The following is a 25,525-nucleotide window of genomic DNA, read 5'->3' on the forward strand; positions in this document are numbered from 1 at the left end:
TAATGCAACCGGATGTTTTTGGAACAATGAAAAATATTCAAAACCAGTTCAACACACGGAGCTTGTTGATCAGAATAAACGAACATAAATCACTCAACTTCTTCATTAAGGAATGACAATTCTTATTCTGCAAAAGGCTCTCACCAAAGTATAAATGAAACTACCACTACTGCGAGTATGATGAGGATTTGCAGTGGTAAGGGACGTAAGCTCCTCTTTTATCTATTTGCGGAAGGAAAGAAGAGTTTTAACTTTCGGCATTCTTCACGCTTTTTTTTGTAATACATTGACATTACATCCTGAGATACGGAATACTGTAGAAGCAGGGGCCCCAATCTTTGACACAATAATTCATTAAGTATTAAAACTAAGTATCTTTTTTTTATTTTTATTTCTGAAATAATCAATTTATCTATACAAAAGTTAACAGGATCTTCAGTTCAACATACAAAACTTTAGTATCATCAAACGTTCCACATGCTCACCAAACTTGTTTGAATAAATGATTATATCAGTTTTCATAAACTCTTTGTTATCAATTTATCTTCATAAAACAAATACAAGTTTCATTTTTATTGACTAACCAATAAATATTTACGAAATTAGTACTACATGTTGAATTTCATGAAGCCCTGGATGCAACACCTAAAATAAAAATTTCACCGTTCTTAAGTTATTTATGAACGATTGCGTAAACTCCAGCTCTAATATGAGTTACTTCTCGAAATTAAAAAATTGTTTGAGTTGGAATTTTGGAGCAAAATTATAACTCGTAACTTTCAGAAGAGCAACATTTAATTTTGGATGTCTTCCAGGCATTCATAGAAAGATAGGTTCAAAAACTAAATTAGATCAATTGGAACTTATATTCATTTCAATATTTCTAAACACTAACTAACTATCATTCAAGTGACTTAATTTTATGAGGCCTTAGTTTTTCGAAGATTTGCTTTTATTGAGAGAGAGAATATTCTTTTTTAACAAACATCAGCCAAGAGCTAATGCTCATTATCCATTAAGCACAATTTGAAGTATTAATTCAACGATAAAGTGTAAAGATAAGCTATCCTAATTTATTTAGTTTTATAAATTTAACATGAGTTGAAGTCTATTAAAGTTGACTCTCTATAGAAGGCTGTGCTAGAATATATTTAAGATTTTTTGTGCTGACAAAATTCCTTGGCACTTCCCACACAAGGTTGTTGAAAAATGTGGTAATCTGATATAAAATATTTATCTCAAATTAAATTGGGCATAAATCATATATCTAAACAACAAGTATTTATTTTAATGCAATTAAAAGTATCTTCTGTAATTAATTCGCTTTCGTTCAATGATGATTTCACTGTTCATTGGCAACAAGTTTTTTTGAAATACTGATTTGAAGGTTTGATGCTTTCAATGTCTGCTGTATTAAATAACTTTTAGTTTTCATTTTCTTCAATCCAAGTACTAATATCTATACATTTTAATAATGTAATTTTTGAATTATGGATTTTTCATTTCACTCTCATCATTCAATCATTTAATTAATAATTTACTTTTTTTAATTTAATTACTGATTTAAATGAGTCTTTCATTTAATAAATATTTCAGTTATTATTTTATATTTTAAATAATTGAAAAAATAGTTTTTTTTATGAGTTTGGACCGCATAAGTCTCAATTTTATTTATGATTTTATTTTAGATATCATAATTTCTACAGCTGACCATTGGCTTCTCATGAACTAACTATATACTAATAAAATTTTTATTTTGAAGGGATCAAGTACCTACCAAATAGAATGGGCTTATTAATCCTTAAGAAGATTTGCTAAATCATTTAACATATGACTATTTTGTTTTACGTACACCATGGTTTCCCATAACATTTTACATAATTTCTCATCATCTTTTTCATTTAAAGCATATTCCTCAGACATGTGCGGACTAAATCGAAAATATGGTACTCCTATTGAAGCACACCAGGATCTTGCTCGATCAATGACACGCCCATCACTACAAGTGGCCTAAAATAGATGTTTTCTTATATTTAATAACTAGAAAATTCATAATTATTACACAATCACAACTATGAGTTCAATGATCTTCTCATTACAAAAATAAATAAATACTAATAAATTTATATTTAACTGTTTAAAATTACTGAATCCATAAATTAATGGTTACAGTTTTCAAGAAGTAATAGAGATCAATTCATTTTAATCAAATATCCAGATTCTTTACTATTTGCGCAACGAAGTTCATCTCAAATGAATCCAAAAATGCATTATATTAGAAATAACAAATAAAAGGAATGAGGGTCTCACCTGATCTACAAGTAGAATACCAACTGATGTCATACCAAATACTAATCTAGCATTATCAACCAAACTATCTGGTCTATATGTATCCAGATTTTTAATTGCTGATACTGGAATGTGACCAGTTCCGATACTAACAACCAGTGATACTGGTGCTGCTTCACTTTCTTTGTTGACTGATTTCAAGGCCAGGCAGTGCTCCTGAATTTCTGTCAATGCATCCAAAGTTGGATTGTTAGCTATTAAGCCTCCATCCAGATATCTCCCAAAATTACTAATAAAACTCTTTCATTACTGGGTTTATGATTTTATCAAGACATAAAATTTTGTTTAATGTTTTTATCCTAAATCTTTCTGTGATAAGTTTCAGAAGTTAAGAGCTTGCAAGCTAGGAGAACCAGTTGTGTTTTGTATAGGTAAATATTAGGTTCGTTTCTTACCCAACAACAAAATGGTAGAACAATATTTCCAAGCCAAATAAACAAATGTTTTCACTGAAACTTTGTTTAATCATTCTATAAGGTTCCTATTTTTATACAATGGTTGAATATATGAAATTCAAAATGCTTTGTAAAAATTAGAAACTAACATCGGGTCCCTTCCAAGAGAAACCAATTCATATCTGAATAGAAAATGATCATTTCCATTTATTTTCCTAATTAATATGAGCTATAAAGTTCTGAAGGACCTGAGAGAGTCAGGATAAAAACATTATATTCTAATACATGTTTTTTTTCTCAAAGATGATATGGTACTAACGAAAATAAGGGAATTGGATAGAGTGTTGGAATAGAGAAAATGGAACTGTTTAAAGCAAGTAGGAGGTCAAATGAAAAATGGACATCCAATCAATGAAATAGGGAATTGAGTAAGGGAAAAGAATAAAAGGACTGGACATGGGTGTCATTTTTTCATTGTGGAATGAAATCAATAATGATCTTTCCAATTTCTGAGCTATACTGCTAGAGCACTTCAACCACATCATTAATATCATGAGGAGCAAGGACACATTAACAATTAGAAATTTTAAAAGCTACATCATCCAGATAATTTATAAGAGTCTCACAGAAAACAACTTGATTGATGAATATAATGATCGCGACATGTTTTCTCTAGAAGAGGTGTTTCCAACATTAAAAGTTATTATTAAAGGATTGACCTGGGAGTCATAAAAATCCATGACATCAAAACAAAAAAGAACTTGACTATTCGCAACAATAGAAATAACCCAAAGCAATTCATCCTTTTGAACGGCTGATGACCAACCAAATCGCCTGAAATACATAAAGTCAAGTCCCTTATTCCCCTAAAATGAAAAAGTTTTCAGTTGTACTGTGTTTAAATGAAATCAAAAATGAAAAAACATTAATGTCCTTCAATAAAAAATATGGTTTGATTTCAATAAAAATTTTATCGGGACTATTTGATTTTATATGAATATCTACAATTGATCTTATAGGAAATTTAGTTCTGTAACGTAGACAATGATTTTCTTGGGAGATTTGGATCTGATTCATAAGAGTATACGCCCCCCATTGGAGTAAGTTTTTTCAGTGTTCATGCTTTCACAGAATCAGTTTTAGGTGGTTTAAAAATTTCAGGACATCAAAAGGGGACGATAGAACTTCACCTTCATCAATTCCTGCCGTAATTAATTTTTAAAATCTGCCCAGTCGCTATTTAATTTTGCTGATTTTGAAATTAATATGATTCATTCATAGTAAATTAAGATGTGAGGATAATTTGTGTGTTGAAGTTGTGGAAACAGAGAAATTAAGGAAAAGAGGAACATAGCTGAAATGAGATATTGAGATAACATATTTTTTTTAAGAGAAAGGAGGCGAAGGCAATAAACAAAAAAAAAGAAGAATGATATAAGCCAGACTAAAAATTTATAGTATCAAACTCTCACCAAAAGTATGTAGGAGCTGCACCTGTAGCCCTGGCTGCTTCCCAAATTAATTGTTGATCTGGAGGGCTAGGTGGCTCATAAGGAGAATTATGCTTGATGTTTAAAATAGAATGTGCACTCTCATAATTTCTGAACAAATGTAATTCAACCGGTTTCCTGTCGGCTAATGTTCCAGTTATCATTACTCTGGGATGTTTGATCTCTGTCATAACAGTCTCACTACCAAAAGTGTCTTTCAAAACTCTTTCTAACGGTTCACTTGGATAAGGTCTCATTCCCACAAAAGTTTGCTCTTTGAGACGGAAATAAAGGCGAAGGCATTCTCTCATGCTTCTTCCAGTCGCAATTGCTAAAGCAAGAATACCTCCTGTGCTTGTTCCAGCTATCCAATCAAATACATGTACAATTGGTTTTTGCAGAATGCTTTCTAATTCAAGAAGGCACTGTACTAAAATTAAACCTCTTATACCTCCTCCATCTAGACAAAGTAATCGACCTTTCTTTGGCATATCCCCATTTTTGCATTTCTCATATATTGTTTTTAATGTATGATCTATCAGAATTTTATTCAAAGTTTCGCGATTTGTAGGCATTGCAACTGGTGGTGGAGGAATACCTTCATAAATGCCATTAAAACTACAACCATCTTTACAGTTCGACACTCCTTCCGGACAACGTTTGGCTCCAACAGCAGATAAATAATAAAGAATTTTTGGATCTATCAAATGCCTTGCTGTTTCGCCCTTATTATTGAGAACATCTAATTCTGCACCAAATATTACAAGACATTGTATAATTGGTATGCAACCCACTTGGGCGGCAAAATGAAGTGGTCTATTTCCGTCGATATCTCCTATATTGGGATCAGCACCATTACTCAGTAAGGCAACTGCACATTCTAATCTTCTCCTTAGAACCATTACATGTAATGCTGTGCGCTTCTGAAAATTCCCCATGTTGATAGCGCAATTCTTTTCTATCAATGTTTCAATCACAGATTTAGAACTAGACCAGTGCAATGGTGTTCCTCCTGATTTCATATCACCTTGATACAAACCATTTGAAGTTGTATCAACAAAATCAACCACATAACTAGGTACCATGTTTTCTTGTTCATCCTCAATTGTAGCTGTTTTATTAACATCTGCGCCTGCCTTTAAAAGTGCCATAACACATTCACGGTTATCAGATAAGCAGGCCTTGTGCAGTGGCGTGAAGCCGTCATCGTTTCTTGAATTGAGACAATTCAAAGGTGGATCTTGAGTAAGAACCTAAAAACAATAAATAAAAAAAATTACTCTCTAATCAATGGTACCTAGGCAAAGTAAATACTCTGCAGACATTGCAGGGTCCATGCAATGCACTTTGGCGGCTGTTAACCTTACTAAAGTCATTCCAAAATAGTGATTGTTTTCTCGTTTTGGTAGCAAGTGGCATCGGAAATTTTTTTTTTCCTATGATGCGTGAATTCGTGGCGTATAAAAATATACCAATTAAGTCATATAAAAATTCAGAAAAAGAAACATATTAGGATAAAACATCCTTGAAAATTAGTGTCCAAAATTGGTTTTATAAAACTGATAAAAAAGCCTCGTTAAAATTGAGAAACATAAAATGTTTACTTAATAAACATTTTTCAATTTCTTTAATAAAAGAAATCATTTAGAAGGTGGGAAATATTCTGATTAAACAAACCTAAATGGAGTAACTGCTGGAAAAACTTATACTGGAAATAATAAATGAGGATAGACCTATCAATAACTGGAATCCCACCTCACCAGCTTGGTTTTCAAGGACATTCTGGAAACATCAAATAACACAAATCATCATAACGTTATAACGTATTTCAGTCTTTTCAAATGTAAATCAGGCCTTTAACAAAGGACCAGACAGCAGCCGGATGGAAACATTGTCAAAAAAAAATTTGTTTTCTGAATTTTTCGTATCTTGTAGAATAACTGGCCAATTGAAAAGTCCCCGATCTACCAGAGAAGAACACATTTTTTAGCAAAATTCGATTTTATTATTCAACATAGTTGCCTTTGACGGTGATACAGCGATTATAGTGATCTTCCAACTTTTCGAAACAATTCTTGTAGTACGATTTGTCTTTCGCTTCAAAATAGGCCTCAGTTTCGGCGATTACTTCTTCATTGGCGCTGAATTTCTTTCCAGCGATCATTCTTTTGTGGTCTGAGAACAGGAAAAAGTCGCTGGGGGCCCGATCTAGCGAATACGGTGGATGCAGAAGCCCAATTCATGCAATTTTGCCATTGTCTTCATTGATTTGTGACACGGCGCATTGTCTCGATCAAACAGCACCTTTTTTTTCTTCAAATGGGACCGTTTTTTAACGATTTCATTCTTTAAACGATCCAATAACGCTATATAATAATCGCTGTTGATGGTCTGGCCCTTTTGGGAGTAATCAATGAATATTATACCTTGCGCATCCCAGAATATTGATGCCATAACCTTGCCAGCTGACTGTTGTATTTTCCTTGCTTTGGATTTGGTTCATCGTGTGCAGTCCACTCATCTGACTGTCGATTGGATTCCGGAGTGAAATGATGGAGCCATGTTTTATTCATTGTCACATATCGAACCAAAAATTCAGGTTTATTGTACTTAAACAGCTTCAAACACTGCTCAGAATCATTAACACGTTGTTGCTTTTGATCGATTGTGAGCTCGCGCAGCAATCATTTTGCACACAGCTTTCTCATGTACAAATATTCGTGAATGATATGATGTACATGTTCAGATGATATCTTCACAATGTCTGCTATCTCGATCAACTTCATTCAAAATTATTTCGTGAACTTTTTTATTTTTTTGTTGGTGTGTTGGGAGTCCACTGAGTTCGTTGTCTTCGGTGCTCATTTCACCACGTTTAAACTTAACATACTAATCAATGATGGTTGATTTTCCTGGTGCAGACCCCGGAAAGATTTTGCTTCAACTGTATTTTTTCCCTTCAAAAATCAATGTTTCATCAGCACTCGAAATTCTCTTCTTTCCATCTTTTTTCAAATAACAAAAGTAGCTAACTAATAGCCGGACTGCTGTCAAATGTTGACACGTATCGTTTGAAGGTTGGTAATAACCAAAAATCATATGAATTTACTACTAGCACCGCCATCTGTGCATCAGACCAGGGACTTTTCACTTGGCCTAATATCAAGGTCTGTAGATTACACAGGTTGTCTCGTAACTTGGGTTGAAGAGTGGGGTAACACGTCATCCGGTGTCTGTCAAGGTCTATAGAATGTATGTATCACCATTGGCCATCATTGACAGACATTTTATCGTAGCTATTTTATGATTAAAGACTATTTAGGAGAGGCTACAAACGATATACGCGACCAAACTAATAAGAAATTCCGTGAAAACCCACGATTTCATTACAATCAAATGTTATTTATTTGAATCTGTAAACCGAGTGACGTCACGAATGGTTGACGCTGATTGGTTGAAAGTTACGAGACAACTTGTCTAAATCTATAAACCTTGGCCTAATATGACCTCCTGTATCGTTTGTCCCAAATTCGTTGTCTAGTGAGGGGATCTCAAGATCCCTTTGAGCTAGAGAAAAAGAATGGCACATTTTCGGGCTCGATTTGCGGGAAAATGAATTTGGTGAAAACCGCAACCTCCTAAATTCAAGTGCTATAAGGAAAAATTGGAAAATGGCGTGCAATGAAAAGTTCTCTCTTCTTTATTACTGGTGCTATCAATATAAAATAAAAACATTCTAGAGGCACTTTTTTCCAGTAGAATCCATTGGTGTAGTCATTTGTTTTTTATTGCAAGTAGTTTTGAAGTTATAATACAAAGTTGTGTTTTTTCAAATGTAAAATATAACAATTTCTATAACAAATAGAATCTCTTTTTTTCCTTTTCAAAAATATATAACATGATATATAAATTCCTTATCAAACTATAAAAATCATTAAAAGTTTTGGTTTAACACGGCAAATCGACCAAGTCCCTATTTATGATAATCTGGGAACTCAGATAATTCAAATATTCGATAGCCACCAAGGTCTCCAGATTCAACACCGTTAGATTTTTTCAAATTGATGAATGTTGTTCTTTAAATATGACCAAAAGAAATAGTCTAATGCTGTTAAATCCGGAGACCTTGTTGGCCATCATAAAGAATTTATGAGAACTTTTCATTTCACATCATTTTCCAATTTTCACTTATAAAGGCATATCTCGGTAATGTTTTATGAACCATATTGTATTTCAATAGCCGAGCACTCAAATACTCCAGAAATTGAATATTTTTCGACTTTCTTCAATGACTTCCATTTTATACCCTTTCTGCAGTATATGGCCATACCATAGTATAAGGAATTCCTTATACTATGGCCATACTCCTTGTCTTCCCTACAGAAGATAGAGCTTGAAAACAGTTGAATTTAGGAGTTTACGATTTTCACCAAATTAATTCTCTCAAAAATCGAGCCCGAAAATGTACCATTCATTTTTTTCTAGCTCAAAAGGATTCGGAGTGCCCCTCACTAGACAGCGAATTTGGGACACCTGATACAAGAAACTATAAGTGCAACTCAATCCTACGATTAGTCAAAGTTGGAAAATGGCATTTCTTTATAGTAGCATTTCACGTAGGAAAATATCTTGAATGAAACACTTTTTCGCGACAAATATTGCTTATCTCTAAGGAAATAATTTTAGACTGGTTTTTAATAAAAAATATTGTTAGATGCGGAGTGAGTCAAATATTATTCAAAATGAAATTCGTTCAGTTCATAATTCACCCTGTAAATAAAAAGTCGTCCGTGGAATTTTAAATTTTTTTTATCATTATCCTTAGTTGAAGTACATGTACCTATGTATGTAAATTTGTCTCATGGGATGTAATAAATAATTATGATTTCAGTATTATAGCGTCAAACAGTATTGGCTTTGCTTTGATCAGCTTTTGAGATACACAGGGTATGATAATATATTAAGAGGGGCGACCGTTGGAGTACAAAAGTTGTCAAAAATTTGTATACAATGAAAATTTCATACAGAGTAGCGGTAAGAGACTCGTTGGCGTTTACTTGTTGTTATTTTGTCATTGTACAATGAAAGACATTGTACAGGGTGTCCCAAATTAGATGCTCACTGAGAGCATCTCTAGAACTGTAAGACTCAGAGAAAAATAAATCAATTTCTTGTTCCTAGAGCCCAAAAACGCATAGGACAAAAATGCTATACGTATCTGGGACCCTGCCTACGTTCCGTGACTACAGAAAACTTGTAAGTAATCAAGAACTCCTTTAGACATAAAAAAAACTAAAACATTCGATATTCGAAAGAGGAAGATGCTTTTTTGACATGTTTATAAACCAATAACATTGAGACTACCTCCAAGTAGGCACTTATGAGAATAATCTACAAAATTCCAATCACTCACCACGTTGAAAAACATCTCAAAATAACGCTCAGAAATTATTCCAGCTTAGTCAAACATTATTGGGAATATTGTAAATTATTTTGGTTGAAATATTTATTATATACAGGCTCACGCCTCTGTGAAAAATGTTTATCCTGTATATTTTCAGAACAAACTTTTATTATTAATACATTTGGGTCAAAATGGATGAAATATTTTTCAGCTGTACCAAAATAAAAATATTATGTATAGAAAAATGATCGTGATCTCATCATAAAATACAAATTACGTAACATAACAGCATAACTGAGTGAAAACTATATTTATTTGATATAATGTAAGTAGTTATAAAATTTTACTTACAGCTACTATTTCCTTGGTGCTGTTTGCTCCATAGTGATAGACAGAATTCTTTTTATTGTCAAGATGTTCAAGGGAACATTTAGAACTAACTAAAATCTGTACTGTTCTGAGATTTTTGGTAGCAATTGCTACTTGCAGTGGTGATATTCCACTTTCTACATCGGTGCTGTTGAAATAATTAGTAATTGTTGGATTGGTGAGACAATCATAGAGAGAGAACTGAGCAGCCAAATGTGCTAATGACCAGTGAGGATGTTCAAATAAAGTATCGCACAATTTCTGAAGTCCAGAGACTGTACACATCTGGAAAGCAAAAACTTATAGATTTGTATCTTTTTGGTTGAAATCAGCTCACCTCGGGAACAATATCAATAAATTCAGGTAATTTATCTTTTAGAATGTAGAACTTGAGTTCTGCTTCATCTCTTATTTTTGCCCGGTATATACTGAAAATATAATTGAATATACAATGACAATAATTGAAGAAGTTCTAAGAATAGAAGAAATTGACGTTGTTTTCAGAAGCTAATGATGAAGAACTATCTATTCCTTGAGATAGAGATGAACAATGATGAAATAAAATCTTATAGGAAAATTTTTTTCTGATATTCTAGGACAGATTGCAATAAATATCTTGACATTTTCTTTGTACCATAATACATAAATCCAACTATTTTTTAAATATATTTTAAAAATCCTTAAAATAGACAAATATAATTTTGTCTGATATTAAAGGTAACGGTAATTTCAATGGAGAATTTTCAACTAACCATAAAAAAGAGAAAACACCTCATTAATATAAAAAAATTACCCGGATTTCATAATTATTGATAAACTAATATAACATTATTAACAGTATGTTCAAAATGAATTTGAAAAGCCAAGAGGAATTCTATATTAAAAAAGTAGTATAAACAATTGAATTTCAAGTAAAAATTAATAATCAATGTAATACATATGGGTGAATTTTCTCTTAACCAATGCCTATTAAATTGAAACCTAGATTTGCACTACTTCAGGAATAAAATATAAAAATTTGAAAATTACAGACAAGCTCTGTGACGTAATAGCAATTCATTAAGGATTAATTAATTCAGAAATTAATACAAAAACTCCATATAAATAGTCTATCATCTATTCCGTTTTGATCCAGCAATCAGCAAATTACACTTGGAATGTATATAGGTGCAGAAATACATAACGCTTCAGATAATAATGAACTTGTAACCAAATACATATGTTTAGATTTTTCATGTTAAATTTTCAATATCAATATAAACTGAATTTCAAATTTATTCTCATAATTATTTTCAATTTCAAATCAACTAGACAACTAATTTTTTGGATAAAGATCAATAATATGACAATGGCTACAGGTTTTTAGTTTAGTATGGAAATACTCAAATTAATTATACTCTTAATTTTAGCTATTTTGAGTAAAATATAGATTACACATATTTTCTAATATTCTCTTACATTTCAACATATAATCCTCAAACTGAGAACTTTTGAATTTCATAATATTTATTTGGGTACACAACTTTCATAGAATAGGTAATATGTTTGAAATTTTTTCATCATTAGAAAGAAATTCTTTAATAGAAAGAATAGAAGAAAACTTGACAAACGACAAATACCTGATTTTACAGGAAGCACATAAAACCGTCTGATGAAATCAATTCTATATATGGTTTTCTGGAATACTGTATAAAAAAGGAACTTTCATCCTGTTCGTGCATATTCAAACAAGCATTTGATAGAACTAACTCCTTAACACAATTTAAGTGTGTGTGGAACTTATGAGGTTTTGTAGCTCTTTGACAATAACTTTATCCTTGTTTTAAGAGAATAGCAAAACATGTGTAACTTAGAATAAACAATTAATACATTTAAAAAAATTCTTACCTAAATGCTGGGCCCAATCCTTGTCTATGCAGTACTATTTCAAAGACAGGGGCTTCTTTTCTCGAAGACTTAGAACTGGGTAAATAGAGAATAAGTCCATCTTCTCGAAGATAAACTCCTCTCGATGCGAATGTATCTTGTTTCACATCAATCACTTTATTTGGCGGAACATCAGACCACAATATGTTTTTTAAAACTGTAACATATAATATAACATAAAACAATGTAAACAGAAAAGACAAGTAAATTTTTATTATAATACAATTAAGTCCAATTTGAAAAACTCCTTTCCACTTGTTTGATATCAAATTATTTGAAATTAATTGGGAGGTCTGCTAAAATTTATATGAAATTATTGAAACATTCACCTGAGGCAAATAAACTCATATTTTCCGTTTTATTTCTTAACAGTGTAAAGTATTACACGTATCTATTAGGGGAAATTAAAATGAGAAAAACATGAAACATCCTAGTAGTTTTTCTATGATAGCAAAATTTGATTATGCTTAGGTTATGTTTTCATTTGTGACATTTGTGTTGTAATTATTTATAAAGGGTGCGTTCCATTGTACATACACTTGTTGACGTCCATTGGATGTTACGAACGTAGGGTCATTGTACGTATTATACATATAATGTCCAAAAATATATATGAATTTTCTGTTTGAATATCAATCAATTAATAATCAAACACAATATTCAAATGAAATTTGATGAATAGTGCATTTTATTGATCCAGTATACATTTCTGGACGTCTATTGTACATCCAACAGTGAACATTCATATTTTATGTCCAATTCAGGTATACTGGTATACATTATTAATATTGAAATTATATTATTTCATGCTTCCCATGCTCAAATATTCAATAGCGTCCTTTAAAGAATTAATAACCCAGGTTTCTAAGCAAGCACAAAGCCCCCACCTGGCCGAAATTAAAGGAAAAATTGTAATTCAGAGAGCAGTTCGATCCCTAGACGATTTGCACATCCAACAGTGAACATTCATACAGATTAAGCACGATATACATCCATAGGACTTGAATTGAAAGTCAAAAATGGTGTTCTGGATGTCGTGTGAACGTTCATTGGATATATAATTCAGCAATTCTGAACATGCAACCCCGTAAACATAAAATATTCATGAGGTATTTTAAATTTACCTCAATATTGTGAATATTCGGAACCTCGTTCGGAAAATTGTATTGTTGCATTACAGAAATGTTCTGTAACGTTTGAAACATCTTAGATATACTTTCGGAAATTTAAAAAAATAACTTTTATCGTTAACATTTTAAACGTTTCAAAATGATATCTCAAAAATAAATTTTATGATACTACGAAACCAAGATTCCTCGCGAGAAGATTGAAAATGTATTGGAAGGTATTCAAGGAGACGAAATAAGCAAATGTATAAGAAGTATGGGTTCCAGAACCGTAAAGTGCATTTTACAAAATGATGGACATTTCGTACAATTACTTCATTAATTTTCATTTACTTTCGAATAATCATTCGATTTTTTTTCATTAAACGATAGTTCCGTTTAATTAGTATGAACTGGAATATGTAAATAATTTTTACTTGTTTCTTGCTTTGAGTCTAATATGTTCCATTTAGTTCAAGAAGAGTAAGTTGATTTTCTTATCGAAATATATTGCATGTGTTACTACAACTAAAGGTACCTAAATGTAATACAGATCCGACCCAAAGAAATTTGGATAAGGGTCAAAATCACCTGAAAATCAACTTTGAATGACATCGTATGATATATCGTTGAATGAAAAGTGTCAGAAAATATGAAGGTCCGTATTGGAAAAAATGAGGTTGAGGGTGGCCCAGAGAGTACGAAACGTTGGATACGAAATCTGATTAAGTCGAATTGAGGATAATTTACTGTCGAATAAAAAATTCCTGTAACATTTTTTGATAATATTTGAAATAAAGTGGAAAAAAAAGAAAAATCAAAATGACAGAATTTACTTTTCCTATGATATCTCAATAACCGGCCCTGATAATCTTGATTTGTTTGAACTGCTCGACAATGCTCCTATGAATGCAACTTTTTTTTCATTTTACCGACCTTCTAACTCTTATGGTTTAAAAGTTACCAATACAATCCCATTAAAAAAGTGGCCACTCCTGTATAAGAATCGTGAGATTGAGCAAGGATAATATGGAATAGAGACAGTGTCGTGAGGATGAGATGGATTAATGAAATATTCGATTAATTTGATTAATACGTGTAATTTTCGGAATTTATTTGGCGAGGCACTGCCCCATCTGCCTCTTATAGAACAAGCCCTCACTGGTGCATCTTCTCTCATGATTCAAAATTGAGTATGAGATAGATTAACGAAATATTCGATTAATTTGATTAATACATGTAATTTTCAGAATTTATTTGGTGAGGCACTGCCTCATCTGCCCCTTACAACAAGTCCTCACTGGTCATCAGAGAAGATGACCAGATGTATGAAAAACCGCATTCTCATGAGAGAACATGAGAATGCGGTTTTTCATACCGGGACCACTGATGAAATCATCAGTATGGAAACTCAATTGTCCCTGCCATATACACCTTCCTCCTCCACGACGGAGCGTAACGGTTGGGTTTATGTCCCAAACGATACCCTCCTGTCGATAATTGCGCAGCATTCGGTGCCATCTCCCGAGCTAGTTAAGTGTCACCACACGTTGAAAACACATTTGTTATTATTTTTTTAGTAACAAACCCAGTTTACGCAAACATAGCTAGTAATTCTAATACATATTTCTGATATAAATTATTTTATTCGTATAAATCTCTGATAATTGTTACTGTTCACCTTGCGCATTTTCAGAAAGTAATTGAAAATTAACCCGCAAGAATGAATAAAAAATTTTAAGTTCCACTCAATTTTTCCCAGGCTATAATGAAGCTCAAGAACTTCCTCTATTGGTAGTACAACTAGCTACATTAAATATGAAATAGAAGATCGACTATGTAGTATCCAAATAAGTTAAAAAGAATTAGTTCAAACAGTCATTCAGAATGAATTGAATACCTACTTAACTACACGTCTACTCAACCACATCAAAGAAGAAAAAACCAGATAAATTATTTTCATTCATGTATGAGCTGAAGTACCTAGGTCGAAAAGTTAGTTTAGGTTTGTGGAGAATATCCAATAATATCATTACAATTTTCATAATAAAAATAAGCTCAGTTCTCAGAAACTCCTAACAGAAATTGGAACTTGGGACACCCTGTAATTCCTGTATATATCCCTTTTTATTTAAAGATGGATATGATCTAATAACTTTCTTGTGTTTAAAATTCATAAACTGAAAAGAATTCAACAGGACCAATTCGACCAATACCTAACAATTTAATTTTTATTGATTTTGTCAGATTGATTTTAATCTGATCTGACTATAAAATTTGAAGAGTTGAGTTAAAAAATTTTTGCATTTTTCCACTTACAATGAGGTCTACTATCAAAATCTGAAAATATGCTAAGGGATTAGCGATTCAAGTTCATCCCCAAGCCACCTATCGGAAGAAACTGTAATATCGGCTTAAGGTACGGTAGGAGTGAAAGCTTTGACGGCGTGCATTTCTGCAGGTTAAATTTTTATATTTTAGTGTTCGAGGAGTTATAATATATATGAAAGTTTGTTCAAAGCATTTTGAAGAGTCTGATTTTCATACACAAAGTAAGTTGAAAAATATCAGTATCAATGGAGCTCCATGTGTAGTAATATTTTTCAGTATTCAGGTAAGGAGCTGAGACACGCAGATTTGTGTTTGAGACCGAGAAAAACTAACTTGAGACGCCGAAATTTGAAAAGAAATGCAGTCCCAACAAAAAACCTTCCTACAGGTACTCATGAGAACATAAAGAAGAAAGAAAGACGGAATTTAACTAGATATGATCCTGTACAACAACCAATTGTAATTATATAATGATCCTTTTAAATGAAAATAAATCTAATATTTACAAAATTTTCAGTTGAAATCTGACTGTGAAGTAATGACACAAAATCAAGATGAAAATGACTTCATGCTCAGGTAAAGTATTGAGATATTCTATAAGGTGTGTGAATAAGTCTTTCCCGTCTTTTTCAAATTTTGAGCCTTTATTGTGAAAAAATGGTTACAAATGAATTATTGAAAGTATTGGCCATCGCTAGCTACAACTTTTCCCCATCTTTCTGGCAACATACGAATCCCGTTGCGAAAAAATTCGACCGGTTTGGCCTCTATCCAGTCATCCACCCATTTTTTGGCTTCCTCGTAGGAATGGAAGTGCTGGTCAGCCAGGCCATGCGTCATCGATCTGAAGAGATGGTAATCAGACGGAGCAATGTCTGGACTATACGGCGGGTGGGGTAGGACTTCCCATTTGAGCGTTTCTAAGTATGTTTTCACCGGCTGTGCAACATGTGAGCGAGCATTGTCATGTTGCAAAATAACTTTGTCGTGCCTGTCGGAGTATTGTGGCCGTTTTTCTCGCAGTGCGCGGCTCAAACGCATCAATTGTCGTCGATAGACCTCGCCTGTGATCCTTTCATTCGGTTTCAGAAGCTCATAGTAAACCACACCTAGCTGGTCCCACCATATACAGAGCATGAGCTTGGCGCCATGAATATTTGGCTTGGCCGTCGATGATGATGCATGGCCGGGTAGTCCCCATGATTTTCTTCGCTTCGGATTATCGTAACGGATCCACTTTTCATCGCCAGTCACGATACGATGCAGAAAACCCTTTCTTTTATGTCGCTGAAGCAGCTGTTCGCAAGTGAAAAAACGCCGTTCGACGTCTCTCAGCTTCAGTTCGTACGGCACCCAATTTCATTGCTTTTGGATCATTCCCATGGCTTTCAAACGCTTGGAAATGGTTGTTCGGTCAACTCCCAATGCTTCAGCAAGTTCTTCTTGCGTTTGACACGAATCTTCATCAAGCAAAGTCGCCAATTCTTGATCTTCAAAGATTTGCGGCCGCCCGGAACGCTCCTTGTCTTCCACGTCGAAATCGCCACTTTTGAAGCGTCGAAACCATCCGCGAACACTTGAATTATCGACACAACCTTCTCTATAAACTTCCTGAAGCAACCGATGCGCCTCGGCAGCAGATTTCTTCAAATTGAACCAATAAAGTGAAACTTCCCGCAAATGACGTCGACTCGGCTCAAATTTCGACATTTTCACGATTTCAAAAATTTATGATGCGAAAAAATTTCAACTAATGTGTTAGTGTGGAATTGTTGACAGATGAATAAGCTTTGATTATGACATATTTAACCATTAAATACTCGCACAGTATTGGTGGCGCCATCTCTTACAAAAAACGGGAAAGACTTATTCACACACCTGATAGTTGAATCAAATGATGATATTGAAATTTCAGGAAATGATTCACAGGCCTGATGAATTGTTGGCTGCTGAAGCTCTATGTGCTTTTATCAATAAGGACAATTTGTGACAATATTACTACAAATCAAAAGCTTAACAGCTTGACAGGGTTGAATTCTTTTGAAATGCTGAAAACTATTGAAATTTTAGTATTAAGAATAAAAAGAGAAAATTTTGTTTCATCCCTCAATATTAGGGAAAAAATACATTTACAAAACTAAAGAATGACACGAGCTATGTTGTATTATCTTTACTCTTTGGAAACATCAGTTCCCAAAGTATAAATGAAATTTTTTATGACATGCTAACTGTGTTAGCGACAGTATTGAAACCTGCGAGCTATCTTCCACCTATTGAGGAAATTCGTAATAATTTGCCACAACACTTTGAGCAATTTACTGATGTGAGAGTCATTCTTGATTGTACAGAAATCTCTGTTCAGAGAACTAAATGCCTGCGTTGTAGAGTAAGATGTTATTCTAACTATAAAGGGAATAACACTGTAAAATTCATGGTGGCCGTGACGCCTGCAGGATTGATCAGTTTTGTCAGTGAAGCTTATGGTGGAAGAGCATCTGACAAAATAATTTTTGAGCAGAGTGGTCTCATATCCTCCCTGAAGCCTAATGAGGATGCCATTATGGTGGATCGAAGTTTTCTAATTGATGAAATTTTTCCGGAAAACGGAATAAAACTGATTCGCCCACCATTCATGCGAAATAGAAAACAAATGTCTCTTCAGGAGGTTGAACAAAATATATTCATAGCTAGAGCAAGAGTCCATATCCAACGTGTGAACCAGAGAATAAAAATTTTGAGTAATGTTTTACCGTGGAACCTGGTTCCTTAAATAGAAGAAATAATGATTATATGTTGTGCGATTGTAAACCTGTCCAGCCCCATTTTTTCTGAAGATAATTTCTGAATATTTTTGTATTTTGCCTTTATTTCGAGTAGCAATATAGATGTTAAATCCTAAGCTTCTGTGTAGCGAAACAGTTGTTATTTATATATATATATATATATATATATATATAATCTGTATCCCATTTGTTACCTTTCGGTGTATGGGTTAGTTGTTATTTAAATAATGAATAAGTGGAAATAGAATAACTGTAATTTTATTTCAAAAAATATATTAATTTTTCAATTATTCATTACAAATATGGTGTAACATTTTCTCAATATATTTTTTTTTTTTGTTTTTTAGATAATGGACGATTATTCTTAAATTAGAATGAATTCACCTTCTATCACATTCCTATTATTTGGAGTTTCTTCCAAATACCGGAAATATTCAGTTAAACTGAGGAATACACTATTTTCTTTGTCCATCATATTTCTTTCTTCACAAATAACACTCAAAATATTTTTGTTTACAATATCTTACCTTCAGCCGAAAAAGCATGCTGAAGAGGGCGCTGCCTACCCTTGAATCGGGAATACCTAGTAATTTCTGAACTCTGTTTATTATGTCATGTCATTTGTGTTGCAATCTGTGCACATATTTATATATTTCTATGGTAATATTTTTCTGTTTCGGTAAGCGAACGTGTATCGATAACCTATTTCAATAGCTGTGACAATGGAGAACTACGAGCAGGTATTAATATATTTTTTAAATACTGGAACTGACTAGGATGAAAAATATTCTTTGAAGATATACCGATATTTTGATTCTACTCACCTATATATTTTGCTGCACCCAGTCCCATCGGACCTTAAGGAACTAATATAAAATTATGACAATTGCTCTTTTGACACTTACTAAACAAATATGTTCTTAATGTTTTCAGAGTTATAATGATTACGGTTATGATGAATATGGGGCCCATACTGGTGATCCCAATCTGGACAATGAATACAATAAGCAGTTATATAAGATGCCTGAATATGTCAGTAATTTTTTGGGTTATTTCAAGAATTGTGTGAAGGAAGGAATGGTTTTCGAATTACAAACTCTTTATGAATCAACATGGCCTAAACTGACAGAAGATTATTTCGAGAAAAGGCCATGGCCAGAAGAGTCTGAAGTCGCTACCTTAGTTGGTACCGATCCAGTAAGTTTTAGTACTCACCACTCATTCCTATGTTCGATGCATCTTTTATTTTATTCTTAACACAACCTTTGGCATTTTTGATATCTTCTTTAAAATGATGATTTAATTCCTCGGTTTTATTGAGAATATGCTCTTTCAACTCCATCTTCACTAACAGTAGTGTCGTTCTACAAGGTATTATAAATGTTAGAAAATCAATATGAAAGTAGTTAACCTACTTTTATTGATGAATTATTCAGATGCGATTAGTCTTACCTCCATTTATAATTGAAACACATTGATATTGGATTAGCAATATGTAAGGGATGTTTCCTTTTTACAATTACCTAAAGATAAAGCATTCAATAAATAATCTATAAAATTCTCTTACTGGAAATAATTCAAATTAGATGTAAGAGAAGCACACAATATGAATGTTCTCGAGTTATCATAATTTGCAAGAATTCCCTTAGGAGGTTTCAGGGTGAACATGTGAAATAGGTATATGACTTTGAGGCCTTCGAATCTGCTATTTGAAAATGGCAGCTATGTTGCCAGATCAAAAATTAATCAAGTATTTCAAAGAAAACAGAAATATTTCACCATTTCTCGCCATCGGTTGTGACAGTTATAATAATGGGTTTCCTATATCTTTGAATATTTATTCTGATTCTGAATAACACAGTTACTGCTTCAACAAAATTCATTCTAGAAGCCCAGATGTTTATGGAAATGACAGAACTCTTCAAATGGAAAAGTTAATAAAATACAATGCTTAAATAACATGCTGATTGATTTATGTATATCATTTTCTGAACTAAAACGTGAATATGGACTTTTTTGTAAATTAGTTGAAGTGCTTGTTAGCAAAAGTGAAAGTTTCATTTGCTTGGTTCTCTCCTTCGTTAGTTCTGTGTACTAAGCGAGTAAACTATTGAAATAAATGTTTCCTTTTCTTTTCAAGAAGTTTATTGAAAACTCACAGCTCTGAATTGAATGGTATTAATGTATCATTACTCAGTCCTCTGCGTCCACTGCTGGACATAAGCCTCCCCTAATAATAACAAATAAATAATTGAACCCTTTTTTCATTCTGGCAATGTAGCTGACAATTTGATGTAGAAAATTGGACGTCATTATTGAGGGCCTCAAGGGCATAAACCTATTCTTCATGTTTACCACCATTTTGGATATTTGCAAAGGACATTCTCACATGTATTGAAAAATTAGTTAGACCAGTGAAATTTGAGATTTATTTTTATTTGATATAATGTTCATTTCTCAAAAAGTATACAACATAAAATAGTGGAATTGGCAGTCTAGAATGATATGATGTTAATAAATACATAAAACCATTTTACTGTAAGGGATGTAACATTTTCAGAGTTCATTAGTATTTTTGTTATTGATGAATTGACGTAACAATTATTTGTTTATGGTTGGATTCATTTATTCAAGCATTGGCGATCATTAATTCTTCGTAACTGCTTATTCACTGAATTATTTCAAATCTAAATTGTTTCAATTTATATCTCCATTAAAGAAATGAAATAGAAGAAATAGAACTCTACTATTTTGTCACTATGGTTTATTTGATGATTAACCTTTCTTATTTTGCATCAAACTATTTCAATGTATATATAATAGGTACCTATTTGTATACACTGCTTCAATCAATAGCTTTTTTATTTTTTAACTCATTGTCATGAAATTTTAAATAAACGAAAACTAATATATTATGTAGTTATGGTCATCAATTTTTTTACTGGATTTTCTTTCAGCTCTTGTTCTAGGGGGTGGGGCATTATCATTTTCCATAAACATTTGTATTTTCCGCATTTTTGGCAAAAAATTGTGCCCAATAATCATATTCTACTTTTGATCAAGAATTCATTAGCAAATTTGATTTGCTTCTCGCATTTTTTATTTCTTTCTATGTCCTCTTGGTGCCAAATTCAGCCCTTGAAATATTTTTGCAAAAATATTGTGATGATTGACTTGGTCGTTACTTGGTGGAAATCCATTCAATTTATATTAAATATTGTGAAAATCTATTCGATTTATATTAAATATGGGTTATTCTGATTTTCACTATTTTATGTACTGGATTCGATCTCTATTTGAGTTAATTCATTATCAAATAAGATAATACAAAGTAGTTTCCATAAATATTTTAATTGTTTCGCAAACATTGTGAATTCTTCAGGTTCCATTTTAACATTTCAGTGGAAAACCTAACCTAACCTAACCTGAAGAAGTCCGGAATTTTCAAGTTACTTTGTTTTATTTTATTCCACTATTTTATTATGTAAACAATAATTATTTCTTTCACTACACAGTAGCTCCTTCAGATGTCTTACATTTCGAATATGGGAATGTGTATTTATATTTCATTTATAATTTTGAAGTAGAAACCTCTTTAACTATATAACTATTATAGATTAATGTATTAATTTATACTGATATCAACTAATTTGTTCTTTTTTTTGTAGGTCTTCATGATATTGTACAAAGAATTGTATTTTCGCCACATTTATGCTAGAATACAGGGTGGACCGACACTTGAACAGAGGTTCAATTCTTTTTATAATTACTGCGATCTTTTCAATTATATCTTGAGCGCTGAAGAGCCTGTTCCTTTGGAGTTACCCGATTTATGGTTATGGGAATTGATTGACGAATTTGTTTATCAGTTTCAATCCTTCGCTCAATATAGAGCACGTTTACAAAAGAAAACTCCTCAAGAATTAGAAACTCTCAATTCCAACAACAAAGTTTGGAATGTGCTATGCGTTTTGAATGTTTTGCATTCACTTGTTGATAAGAGTAATATTAAAGAGCAATTAGAGGTGTATGCCAGTGGAGGTGATCCAGATTCGGTTTCTGGTGAATTTGGAAGTCATTCTTTGTACAAAATGTTGGGTTATTTCTCTTTAGTGGGCTTATTGCGTCTTCATTCTTTGTTAGGAGATTACTACCAAGCTATTAAGGTATTGGAAAACATTGAGGTCCATAAAAAATCTCAATATGCTCATATTCCTGCTTGTCAAATTTCCACATCTTATTATGTTGGATTTGCTTATATGATGATGAGAAGATATTCTGATGCCATTAGAACTTTTTCATCAATTTTGCTTTACATTCAAAGAACAAAGCAACTTTTTGCATCAAAAAGCTACCAGCATGAGCAAATTAATAAACAAACAGATCAAATGTATCATCTATTAGCCATTTGCTTGGTACTTCATCCCCAATGCATTGATGAATCGATTCAACAAACCCTCAGGGAGAAAAGTTATCATGAAAAAATGTACAAAATGCAATATGGTGATTTACAAGAATTTGAGAATTGCTTTGTACTTGCATGTCCAAAATTCTTATCACCTTGTCCTCCTTCAGTAGATTTTCCACCAGATGATTATTCTAAAGAAGCTATAAGACATCAAACAGCAATGTTTATGGAAGAAGTACAGCAACAAAAAATGTTACCCACTATAAGGAGTTACTTGAAACTGTACACCACTCTACCCTTGAGTAAATTAGCCAATTTCATAGCTCAAAATAATAGGAATAATGATGGAAAATGGGACTTGAAGAAGGAAATGCAATCGCTCATTATTCATTTGCTATGTTTCAAGCATAAAATGAAGAATGTGGTTTGGTCCAAAGGTGCTTCAGGACTGGAAGGCAAATTTCAATCAGGATCTGAGGTAAATTTAATAATTTATTCATTCAATAAGTTGAGAGTAACTTAGATGTCGTTTTGTATTCTAATTACTGATTTGTTTGATTTTTTGGTAGTCATATCGGTTCATTTTTGATGTTGATGACTCCATGGTCAAATTTAATTCTGTCCGTCAGTAAACACGATAACTCTCCATCAGAGATACCTAAAATCTTGTGAATTTCATCTTAGTTTTGGATCTTGAATGTCACCAACAGCTTTTAAGATCGTTTCGTTTATTGGCAAATTCCGACTAGGAGTTTTGTAAATATGTTTGAAATTTTTTTTCCTGAAAATTTAGAAAGTTAGTGCTTTTCTCGATTTTTATTATCTGTAGATTTTATTTCTGAAGACATAATTGCAAATAGGAATATATAATTCAGAAGACATGACATTCAATGTCAATAAGTAATAATTATGAATGCAATATCTGTTTAAATTCTACAGAAACTAACAAAACCTACTAACAAAATGTCTATATTTTTGGTGGAGTTTACTTATTTAAATAAAAATATTGAAATAAAAAATATCCATATTTGATGAATAAGTTAGTAGATTTATTATTTATTTATTTATTTTTCAGTTGGACTTCTATATTGATAATGATATGATACATATTGCTGATACAAAGGTGGCGCATCGGTACGGTGATTTCTTCATCAGAAAGATTTTGAAATTTGAAGAACTCAATAGGAAATTGCATCACATCAAAATATAATAATTATCTCCTGAAAAATACTGTATCAGTAATCATTCAATCATTGAAATATTTACCCAATAAATAATTTTCATATTCATTATTTCTTTTATTACTCTGAAGAACTATACATAGAAAGGTTGGTCCAGAATTTAGTTCGATAAATTATCCATTGGATAGAACAACTTTTTTCATGAAAAAAAATTATATAAACATATATCCTAACATGCTTCATTTTCGAGGTACAGGTTGTTAAAGTTTGAAAAAAAAAAACAGTTATTTACTGATAACTCTAGTATTATTACATCCACTGTTTTATTTTTCAGGTATTGAAGTCTAGATAATATAGTATTTTGAATTGATACTATATATTTTTTTTTGAGAAAATTATTCCATTTCTGAAACCAACAGTTTTAATAAGAAAATAATAATAATTGTAGATAATGCCTTCCATATTCTCAAATCGAGAAATAGTGAATATGTATTTCCTTCATGGTTTTGCTAATGGAAATTCAGTGAATGAGGCTAGAGAGTATAGAAGGCGATATCCAAATAGAAGGACTCTTAGTCCTGTGATTTTTGCCAATATTCATACAGAATTGATCTTGAACTTCATTTGTGCCCCTTCGACGTCCGGTGCCTATTCTTCTTCGATTTTGGGCATTATCAAACCATGCTTGACAACATCTCATAACAGTAGTTGGATTTCTGTTCATACTGTTAGCGATTTCTTGAAATTACAGTCGTTACTATACAATGTTTTAACAGAAAAAAAAATTTATTTGAACAGCTCCTTTTGGATGTTGCCGTTTATTTCTCATTTAGATTAGATTTAGATTTAATTGAGGAGATTACGTTTCACTGCGACCTAATGGTCTATTGTGCCCCCCTCAGAGCTATTCTCTCCATAACGTGATCTACAGCTCGCCTTCCAGTTCTTGAGTTCTTATGAACTCCAATATCTGGGATGGCATTTTGTCAGTTAGTATATGTTAAGTTCGGTAAAATCCGACTACGGGTTTCTAAAAATAGCTGTTCAAAATTTAATTTTTTGAGATTTTCTAAACTTTTATATTCGATGAAATCATCAGTTCGGCACTCACTGATCGTAATCCCAAATGGTACCGATCTTCCGATAGATACGCAGCCCACTACGCCATTTCTCGGGTAAGCAAAAAGTAACTACAACTTATTATTTGAACTAGGATAAGATGAACATAACAATTTATCCGTAAATTAAAATTTTAAAAAATTTTCTCTTTCGGACAACCTTCATAGAGTGATACGCAAATTTGCAGAAGACTTGAAAACTTTTTGGGAATTCAATAAAAAAGTCGCACATACTTGTGGGACGTATTTCGAACTAAGAATTTCGAGGATATTATGAGTATGGTATAAAAATTTGGCAATCTCGTTTAATAAAACAGGTTGGTGTTGTTTTTTACCACTTTCGGATTATAATGAACCAATAGTCATATTACTTTTCTCTGAAATAGACACGGTAGTAAAAAATCGGACCCTTTTAAGGTTTATGAGTTTAATATCGCTTTCAAGATGATCACCGATGCTACCGATTTTGAGAAAAAAAATCAAACGGCTATCTGATAATCCTCAGAAGAATCCAAATAATTATAAAGATCCAGTTTGTAATTTGTTATAAATAAATTAATTATGAGTTTTATTTCTTATTTCCCAATTTTTAGCGAATAAAGATCTCGAAAAAAAAAGCATTTGCGGGCCCATATTTATAGGACTTTTCATTCTAAAAATTGTCT

At 32.3% G+C, this 25,525-nt stretch overlaps 2 protein-coding genes across 7 annotated transcripts; one reads left to right on the top strand and one right to left on the bottom strand.

Annotated features, from left to right (window-relative positions):
• Positions 1 to 370: 370 nt before the first annotated feature.
• On the bottom strand, positions 371 to 19,532 carry LOC123674055 (85/88 kDa calcium-independent phospholipase A2). 6 transcript variants are annotated; one of them, XM_045608886.1, is made up of 8 exons: positions 19,369 to 19,532; positions 11,895 to 12,090; positions 10,345 to 10,435; positions 9,990 to 10,292; positions 4,217 to 5,487; positions 2,311 to 2,578; positions 1,778 to 2,010; positions 371 to 645 (listed from the first exon to the last, which is right to left on the bottom strand). In XM_045608886.1, exons 1-7 carry the CDS (start codon positions 19,493 to 19,495, stop codon positions 1,795 to 1,797), a joined length of 2,472 nt encoding a protein of 823 aa, XP_045464842.1. In that variant the 5' UTR covers positions 19,496 to 19,532; the 3' UTR covers positions 371 to 645; positions 1,778 to 1,794. The 6 variants fall into 6 exon arrangements, with proteins under 6 accessions (XP_045464842.1, XP_045464845.1, XP_045464841.1 ...); XM_045608889.1 differs by lacking the exon at positions 19,369 to 19,532 and adding an exon at positions 12,263 to 12,423 and having other exon boundaries at positions 372 to 645; XM_045608885.1 differs by lacking the exon at positions 371 to 645 and adding an exon at positions 1,176 to 1,219.
• Positions 18,748 to 23,850, top strand: LOC123674058 (eukaryotic translation initiation factor 3 subunit L). Its single transcript, XM_045608891.1, has 4 exons — positions 18,748 to 18,893; positions 19,087 to 19,350; positions 21,822 to 23,039; positions 23,637 to 23,850. Exons 1-4 carry the CDS (start codon positions 18,876 to 18,878, stop codon positions 23,769 to 23,771), a joined length of 1,635 nt encoding a protein of 544 aa, XP_045464847.1. The 5' UTR covers positions 18,748 to 18,875; the 3' UTR covers positions 23,772 to 23,850.
• Positions 23,851 to 25,525: the final 1,675 nt, after the last annotated feature.

This window comes from Harmonia axyridis, chromosome 2, assembly GCF_914767665.1.
Source record: "Harmonia axyridis chromosome 2, icHarAxyr1.1, whole genome shotgun sequence".
NCBI classification, from domain to species: domain Eukaryota; kingdom Metazoa; phylum Arthropoda; class Insecta; order Coleoptera; family Coccinellidae; genus Harmonia; species Harmonia axyridis.

Excerpts from the sequence above, each read along its gene's own strand:
- LOC123674055 (XM_045608886.1), bottom strand. The coding sequence starts at position 19,495 with ATGGAGTTGAAAGAGCATATTCTCAATAAAACCGAGGAATTAAATCAT. Across the intron at positions 10,293-10,344 it reads TTATTGATATTGTTCCCGAG|ATGTGTACAGTCTCTGGACT; the intron begins GTGAGCTGATTT and ends TTTGCTTTCCAG. Across the intron at positions 2,011-2,310 it reads GTATTCTACTTGTAGATCAG|GCCACTTGTAGTGATGGGCG; the intron begins GTGAGACCCTCA and ends CATCTATTTTAG.
- LOC123674058 (XM_045608891.1), top strand. Across the intron at positions 19,351-21,821 it reads CCTTAGTTGGTACCGATCCA|GTCTTCATGATATTGTACAA; the intron begins GTAAGTTTTAGT and ends TTTTTTTTGTAG. Across the intron at positions 23,040-23,636 it reads AATTTCAATCAGGATCTGAG|TTGGACTTCTATATTGATAA; the intron begins GTAAATTTAATA and ends TTTATTTTTCAG.